The following is an 8362-nucleotide window of genomic DNA, read 5'->3' as shown; positions in this document are numbered from 1 at the left end:
ATTACCTTTTCAAGTTTCTTCACTAAATTGTCATGAACCGTTTCAGATTATTTATTCGGATGTTTGGGGTCCATTCCCAATTCTTTCTTTTGACAAATTATGGTATTATGTCATTTTTGTTGATTACTTTACGAAATATACTTGGTTCTTTCCTCTTAAAGTCAAATTTGATGTTCCTGCTATTTTTGAGAAATTCAAAACTTTAATAAAAAAATTCTTCCATACACATATTAAAACAATTTACACACTGATGGCGGTGGTCAATATCAAGCCTTAGCCTACACACTTTCTAAATTTGGTATTCAACATCTCACATCACCTCCCTACACACCCGATCATGTCAGCTCCGCCGAACGGAAACATCGTCATATCGTTGAAACCGATCTTACTCTTCTACACCAAGCTTCCTTACCTCTTCGTTTTTGGTCCTTTGCCTTTACCACAACTACATATCTCATCAATCGCATCCCATCCTCCACTATTGCTTTTGACACTCCCTGTCACAAATTATTTCACCACCATCCTCATTACACTTCTCTTTGTATTTTTGGTTGTCTCTGTTATCCCTGGCTTCGTCCCTATACTAACCATAAATTGGAACCTCGCTCTCGCCCGTGTGTCTTTCTTGGCTACTCCATTGCTCATCACTCCTTTTACTGTTTTAACCCACAAATTAACAAAGTTTTTGTCTCCCGTCATGTTAATTTTGTAGAACATGTTTTCCCTTTTCACAATCTTGATTCTTCAGCTTCTCGTGTGACTCCCACCACTCCTACCACTCCTACCGAATTTTACCACTTCATTGCTAGCCCACTTCAACCCCATCCCACAGTCTCCAAACCCGATCCGCCCAACCCTAATTCCCCTTCTGCAACAACTTCACCGAATGCCACCCTGGTCCCATGTCATCTTTCCCATTCTTTACCTACTTCCACTCCATTCCACTCCCATTCTTCCACCTCCCCAAAAAATTCGGCATCACTCTCGCCCTCCCCTGCACTGGCCGATTCCAACTCCTCTGATCTCGTTGCGCCCAACTCGCCTAGTCTCTCGGCCCCGTTGGTTGCTCCTATCCCCACGTTGTCGGCACCTCCAGATGCCCACGCTACTCTCCCTCCTCAGGTATGTTTTCCTTCCTCCTCTCCATCACCTAACCAACATTTTGACTTCCTCTCCACCACCCCTGTTTTTGCTCACCCCTCTCGTCCAACAACCCGCTCTCAAAATAACATTCACAAACCTAAGAAAATTCTTTATCTGCACACTACATTCATCGACTCCTCCCCCATCGAACCCACCACTTACACTCAGGCTCAAAAATCTTTTCATTGGCGTCAAGCCATAAGTAATGAATACACTGCCATCATTAACAACACCACATGGTCCTTAGTCCCTTCTTCTCCTACCCAAAATGTTGTCGGATGTAAATAGGTTTTTCAAATCAAAACCAATCCTGATGGAACCGCTCGCCTTGTTGCAAAAGGATTTCACCAGCATTCCGGTATTGATTTCACTCAAACATTCAGCGCTGTTGTAAAACCTTTGACTGTTCGTCTCATTCTTGGTATTGGAATATCTCGGGGCTGGTCCTTGCGCCAATTGGATGTTAACAACGCCTTTTTATAAGGCACCTTGTCTGACAATGTTTTTGTGCAGCAATCGCAAGGCTTCGTGCATCCTCAGTTTCCAAATCATATATGTAAATTGCAAAAAGCTATCTATGGTCTTTGCCAAGCTCCTCGTGCCTGGTACAATGAGTTGCACATATTCCTTCTTGTTGCAGGATTCTCTGCTTCCCATTGTGACATTTCCCTGTTCATTAGCACATATTCTTCTGGTATTCTGTATCTTCTTGTCGATGTCAATGATATCATAATCATTGGTTCCAGTGATGCACTTATCCAGTAGTTTATTTCCAGTCTCTCTGATCGGTTCTCCTTGAAAGATTTGGGTCCTCTACACTTCTTCCTCGGTGTTGTAGCCTCTCACACATCCTCTGGACTTCATCTCTCTCAACGAAAATATATTCGAGATTTGTTTGTCAGAACTAAAATGGATGAGGCAAAGCCTGTTAGCACTCCAATGTCGTCTACTGAGACTCTTTTCCTACATGACGGCTTTCTTGCTTGTGATGCTATTGAATATAGGCAGGTCATCGGCTCGCTTCACTACTTGTCTCTTACCCGACCATCTGTTTCATTTGTTGTTAACAAGATCTCACAATACATGCATCAACCATCTACTGTTCATTAGGCTACTGTGAAACGTGTTCTCCATTATCTCAAAGGTATTGTGGACTATGGCTTTTTTCTTCGCTCTCACTCTTCCCTAGCACTACATGCCTTCGTTGATGCTGATTATGTTGGCAATAAGGATAATTATTCCTCCACTTCCGCCTATGTTATCTTTCTTGGACCTAATCTTGTCAGTTGGAGCTCCAAGAAACAATCAACGATTGCCCGGTCAACTACAAAAACAGAATATCGTGCCATTGTGTCCACTACTGCTAAGGTTAACTGGCTGACTCATCTCCTGTTGTTCCCACAATCTATTGTGATAATGTAGGGGCAACATATGTACGTGTGTATCATGTGTTTCATTCTCGTATGAAACATATCACTATTGATTTTCACTTTGTTCGAGATCAAATTACCAAAAATCAACTTCAGGTTTCGCATGTTCATACTGCTGATCAGTTAGCAGACTCTCTCACGAAGCCCTTAGCCTGAACGTTGTTTCAATCTCATCGTTCCAAGCTTAGCATTCTTCCAAATGTCTTACGCTTGCGGGGGCATGATAGAACGTAATTTTAGGTTATATATTAGCACCACTCTCCTTTACTTAGTCAATTGCAGATCGTGTATATTGTGCATTAGTATATGGTTATTAGTGTCCTATTTTATCTCCATATTTGTAGGTCACTACTGCTATCTCCTTGTATATATGTTACTTGAGATTGTTATGAATAAAATGAGCCTTTAACATTCTTTAAAAACAAAGTCCAAGACAAGTATTATGTTATCCTTCACAAGTACACTCCAATTTAATGCATTTTGTGATACAAATTGGGTTCGCTGCAAGGACACAAGAAGGCCAATAACAAGGTATATTATATTTATTGGATAATCATCCATTTATTGGAAAACAAATAAGTAAACAGTGGTGACTTGATCAACTACCGAGGCAGAATATCGTTGTATGACTACTACATGTTGCAAAATTACTTAGTTGAAGAATGTTTTGAAGGACTTGAAAATCAAACATACTTAGTCGGTCATGTTGTACTGTGACAACCAAGTTGATCTACATATTGCCTCAAACTCAGTCTTTCATGAGCGAATCAAACACATTGAAATTGATTGTCACTTAGTTCGTGAAAAGATTCAAGCAGACATGATTAAGACAAAACACATATGAACCAACAACCAAACTACAAACTTATTCACTAAGGCGTTGAGTTCGTCCCGATTTGAGGCATTACTCAACAAGTTGGGTATCATTAACATACACTCCAACTTGAGGGGGAGTGTTGAAGATAAAGATGAAATCTTGTAGATAATTAGGATTTGATTTTTGAATTCTTTCGGGATATATACTTTTGTATAAATTTGTAATCTCATATCATAATCTATATTGAAAATTAAAGATTTGTTATGGTATCAAAGCGTACCTGGCTATCCTCTCCTCCTCGGTCACTCTATCCTTGCTACTGATCCGTTTTTGGATCAGTGATTTTTTCTCCAAGAAACTGCCACTTCTATCCGTGGTGAGATTTCTCTTCGTTCGACTTGGGGATTAGGTATCGTCCAACTTGTCGCCACTTCCGGCTCCAAGGACAATACCATCGAGGTTTAAAACCTATCAGTAAATAAAAAAATCACGATCATGGCAGATCACTGGGATCGTGACCACAACAACATGCAACGTCTTTGCTTCCGGCTCCGCAACAAGCCTTGTCAAGGGTTCCAAATTCAGCACATAGAGTCCTTATGACACAAAAAGGTTAGTAACATGGTATTGTATATTTCTTGGACAATTATCCATTAATTGGAAAACAAATAAGCAAACAACGGTGACTTGATCAACTACTGAGGCAGAATATCGTTGTATGACTACTACATGTTGCGAAATTACTTGGTTGAAGAATATTTTGAAGGACTTTGAAATCAAACATACTTAACTGGTCATGTTGTACTGTGACAACCAAACTGTTCTACATATTGCCTCAAACCCGGTCTTTAATGAGCAAACCAAACACATAAAAATTGATTATCACTTAGTTTGTGAAAAGATTCAAGCAGGCATGATTAAGATAATACACGCACTAACCAACAACCAAACTGCAGACTTATTCACTAAAACATTGAGTTCATCCCAATTTGAAGCATTACCCGATAAATTAGGTGTCATTAACACATACTTCAACTTGAGGGGGAGTGTTGAAGATAAAGATGAAATATTATATATGATTTAATTATTGAATTCATTTGGGATATATCCCTTTGTATAAATGTAATCTCATATCATAATATATATATATATATATATATATATATATATAAAATAAAAATTTGTTAATGTAGTTGACACACCTATGCCTCAAGCTCGACCTCCTCCTATTGTTTGACATACCCGGACAGTCGGTAGGCGCATGTGAAACAAAAGCTCCATTCATGGCAAACCCAGCAATGGAAAACAAGCCGAAAACAAAATAGGTTAAAAGAAAACAGCCCGCTACAGCCTAAATTCTTCCTCCCAATCAATGCCCAAACCATTTGAGCTGTTGCCACGTGAAAGTAATGAGCCATGCACGCCCAATCATCCCCTCCCCAAAGAAAATAACATAACGATGATCCATCCTACGTTTTCTCCTTGTCATCTTGATGCGGGACACGTGGACAAGGGCACACTTGTTTGCTGGTCACAAAGGGGACTCTGAGTGGGAGTTTGGAGTAGGACACCTCCAAAAAGAGGCAATCCTAGCTGTAGACGGTGGGAGCAATGTGGTGGGGCCTACCACGTGGACAGATTGACAATTTGGGTGATATTAGTCGACGCATTCAAATGACGTGGCCCACCATTTAAAATAAGATTTTAACTATATAACTTAATTAGGAAAAATAAAAATTTCTAGCTAGAGGTGAGAGTGACATTTGAGAGGAAAAGCGCAAAGAGAAACAGTGGCGATTCATTAATATAATTGGTGAGAAAAGAGACAGGTCTTGAGGTGTGGCTTTCCAGCCAATTCTGTCACGAGTTCTGGCGCCCGTCTTTTTCTTTTGCCCCCAGAACCCCGTAGCCGTATAGTCCAAGCTAAGGCTCGCTCACCACCGGAATGAACACGAATCATTCATTTCTCAGGGGCATCTACATTGATTGCTACACAGTATTGACCAGAAACAAATAAACAACAGAAATCGTTTGTGGCTAACATCTTTACAAGCAAATTTCAAACATTTACACGACCGTGTTTTCAGTTTCTTGAATCTGTCTCATCTAATGGAAGACAGTGTGGAGACTTGATTGCAGGGGCAACGCATTCCGGAGAAATCATTAATGGCGGTCAGAGTGGCCATGTAAATCAACTGTGTTTTGACTGTTCTATCTCACAAATCCTATGTTTCTTTGGTTCTTTTCCTTTCTCTGTTTTCCTCTGTGAAATCTGAATCTTTACATCCTTCATTTGCTAATTTCCTTGGATTTCCCGGGGACGAAATCGATCCGGGTAATCTTCTCTTCCAAGGTTCTCAAGATTTCCCCCATCGACGGCCTCAGGCTCGGCTGTTGACTGAGGCAAGCGGCAGAGATCGATGCCATGGTCATGGCTTCCTCTCTATCGAACTCTCCCCCCAACCTGGCATCCGCCATTTCCGTCACTTTACTGGGTTCATTCAACACCGAACCCAGAACAGAAGTCAAAAACTGTTCCTTATCCTCGCAGAAGGCTTCGATTCCAGTAACTAGCTCCAGTATAAGCACTCCGAAACTGTAAATGTCCGTCTTTTTGGAGATGATGCCAGTCCTCAAGTAATGTGGGTCTGCATAACCGGGCGAACCCATCATTGATTTCGCTGAACACGGGAGAACAGTGGAGGAAAAACCCATTTTAGCAGACCCAAAATCACAGAGCTTGCAGTTGAAGTTGTCATCAAGGAGGATGTTTGAACTTTTGATGTCACAGTGGACGATCTGGAGAGAACAGTTCTCGTGGAGGTAATCAATGGCTTGGGCGAGTTGGAAGACGATGGACATCCGTAGGGACCATGGAAGAGGTGGGGTTGTGGGTACCTTGCTGTGGAGCTTTTCGTGGAGAGTTCCATTGGAGACGTACTCGAATACCAGAACGCCTTCTTCTGCAAGAAAGAATTGCTTTTTGGTTAGGTACAGTCAGGCTTTTGCTGTCGGCGAGTAGATAAATGGGCAGAGAAAGAAACACATGTTCCTGCCATCTTCTGCTTTTCTCAATTTGGAAATTATATACGTTTTCCTTCCCTGAATTAAAAACTACTCCAAATTCATTTATGAATCATGGGTGTTGGTTTTTGGAGATGAAAATTAGAAACAACATTGTGGAAGATGAGAAAAAACGAATTTTTTTTGTCAAAAACTTTGCAAATGGAAACTATGAACGATTAAAAGATTTGGAAAATTTTCTCCAAACTCACCTCGTTCGTCACAGTAACCCAGGAGCCTGACGATATTTTTATGGTTAACTTGGATCAAAACTTGGAGCTCCTGCTGAAAGACTTGGTTCAGACGCTCACTGCCCCTGTACAACTTGAGCGCTCCCAGCGTCGAATCCGAGAAACTAGCAAGATAAACGGTACTGTACCCGCCTTCCCCAATTACCCAGGAGAAATTCTTCCCGGCTCTCTCGATTTCCTTCCACCCAAATCTCCACGCTAACTCTTTCCCCAAATCCAGCGGAACCGACTTGGAAAGCTTCCCAGAGTCATCCACGGGCTCGTGGGTCGTCGGCAGAACTTGATCCCTGTTAATACCCTTCTTCGATTTCCCTTTACCGTTGAATCTGAAACACATGAAGTACGCCATGATCAGAAAGAGGCAGCCCAGGAAGAAACCTAAAACACTGAGAACAATGAGAGGCCTGTCACCGATCCCGTTCGATGAAGAGGGTGATTTTATAGGTGGGGATGGTCTGGATAAGCCCCCAGAAGCAACAGAGAAGGTGGGTCTGGCTGATACGAGTAAGAAGAAGAAGACAAACAAAGAAGAGGCGGCGGAGGAGGAGAAGGGGTAAGAGGAAATCCGAGAGCAGCACCCACAGACAACGAAACCAGCAGATCTAGAGCATAAATCCTTTAAAATCTTGCTGTAAGACATTGTAAACCCGACCATGAAAGAGCGAAGTAAAAGAAGGATTGAAATGCAAGAGGAAGAGGTGAGGAAGGTCGATATATAATTTAAGGGAAAGAGAGGCAGAGGGCCCTAACTCTAAGCATCCAGCACTTATAACGTTGACTGGTCTGTTTTTTTCGTTTTTATCCAACAATTGAGGCTTTCTCTCGACAGTCTTTACTGAACTAAACCAGGGAGAAAGGATAGTGCAGTTATTGAGTCATCTCCACACTATCAGACCCATATTCGACGCTCTCTTATTGGATAATTCTCCATTGGCAACTCTTGACTCAGAAGCTTGACCTTACCGATAAATTTGGTAAATGACAGAAAAGGAAGAGAGAAGACGAATCGTCATTTGATCAAAGGTTTCTGCAACTCATGTGGGCCAAAGGAGTGGCCTCCAAGGTAAGGCTTCCATTTATTCTCGAGCAAAGAAGGTGGCGCCCCCTCTTTATGACTGCAAACCATGAACCAAATAGAATTTGATTCACTTTTCAAGATGAATGAAATATACTTGAAACCACTTTTTTTTTTGTTCTTCAAATGACATGAACAGAATTTTAACTTCAATTTACTTTTCTGCTTAACAAAGACATTGCCGTCTTCCCGTCGTAGAACTATACCAAGAGAAATGAAAAGAATTCGTTTCTGGGTTTGTATATTAGGGAAAGAGGGTAAGGAAGTAACATCCGAAAGAGCTGAAACACGGTGACATTGATGCTAATGGTGGTTGGTTTTGATGTTTCCTTCTCAACATCAAATCACATTATTTTCATTAAACCACAGGATCACTCATTTGATTATATGATCAGGTGGAGTAAGAGAGATTTGACATCCTAACCTATTAACAATAACAAAAAGAAAAAAAGTCCTTCTTACTTGTGTTTTTTTCATTGTTATAAACTAAGTGGCCCAAGTATCAAGCTCTAGACTAATACACACAAGTTAGCTTATATATAAAATGGAGAAGAATCAGAAAAGAAAGAGAAAGCACTGGAAT

The 8362-nt window shown here is 41.1% G+C and overlaps 2 protein-coding genes across 2 annotated transcripts; one reads left to right on the top strand and one right to left on the bottom strand.

The window, feature by feature from the left end:
• Nucleotides 1-2052: 2052 nt before the first annotated feature.
• On the top strand, nucleotides 2053-2565 carry LOC137948599 (uncharacterized mitochondrial protein AtMg00810-like). The gene is made up of 2 exons (XM_068794693.1): nucleotides 2053-2151; nucleotides 2254-2565. Exons 1-2 carry the CDS (start codon nucleotides 2053-2055, stop codon nucleotides 2563-2565), a joined length of 411 nt encoding a protein of 136 aa, XP_068650794.1.
• Nucleotides 2566-5327: 2762 nt separating this feature from the next.
• Nucleotides 5328-7446, bottom strand: LOC137948182 (salt tolerance receptor-like cytoplasmic kinase 1). Its single transcript, XM_068794170.1, has 2 exons — nucleotides 6666-7446; nucleotides 5328-6353 (listed from the first exon to the last, which is right to left on the bottom strand). The coding sequence occupies exons 1-2, from the start codon at nucleotides 7357-7359 to the stop codon at nucleotides 5680-5682; spliced, it is 1368 nt and encodes a 455-aa protein (XP_068650271.1). The 5' UTR covers nucleotides 7360-7446; the 3' UTR covers nucleotides 5328-5679.
• Between the last annotated feature and the right edge of the window lie 916 nt (nucleotides 7447-8362).

The sequence above is a fragment of the Aristolochia californica genome, unplaced genomic scaffold, assembly GCF_029961685.1.
Source record: "Aristolochia californica isolate CCGP_79_NKW_82.1479 unplaced genomic scaffold, dmAriCali1.0.hap1 SCAF_13, whole genome shotgun sequence".
NCBI classification, from domain to species: Eukaryota; Viridiplantae; Streptophyta; class Magnoliopsida; order Piperales; family Aristolochiaceae; genus Aristolochia; species Aristolochia californica.
Note: the sequence above shows the minus strand (reverse complement) of the source record. Positions and strands in the feature narration are given on the sequence as shown.

Excerpts from the sequence above, each read along its gene's own strand:
- LOC137948599 (XM_068794693.1), top strand. The coding sequence starts at position 2,053 with ATGGATGAGGCAAAGCCTGTTAGCACTCCAATGTCGTCTACTGAGACT. Across the intron at positions 2,152-2,253 it reads ATGCTATTGAATATAGGCAG|GCTACTGTGAAACGTGTTCT; the intron begins GTCATCGGCTCG and ends ACTGTTCATTAG.
- LOC137948182 (XM_068794170.1), bottom strand. The coding sequence starts at position 7,359 with ATGGTCGGGTTTACAATGTCTTACAGCAAGATTTTAAAGGATTTATGC. Across the intron at positions 6,354-6,665 it reads GGGTTACTGTGACGAACGAG|AAGAAGGCGTTCTGGTATTC; the intron begins GTGAGTTTGGAG and ends TCTTTCTTGCAG.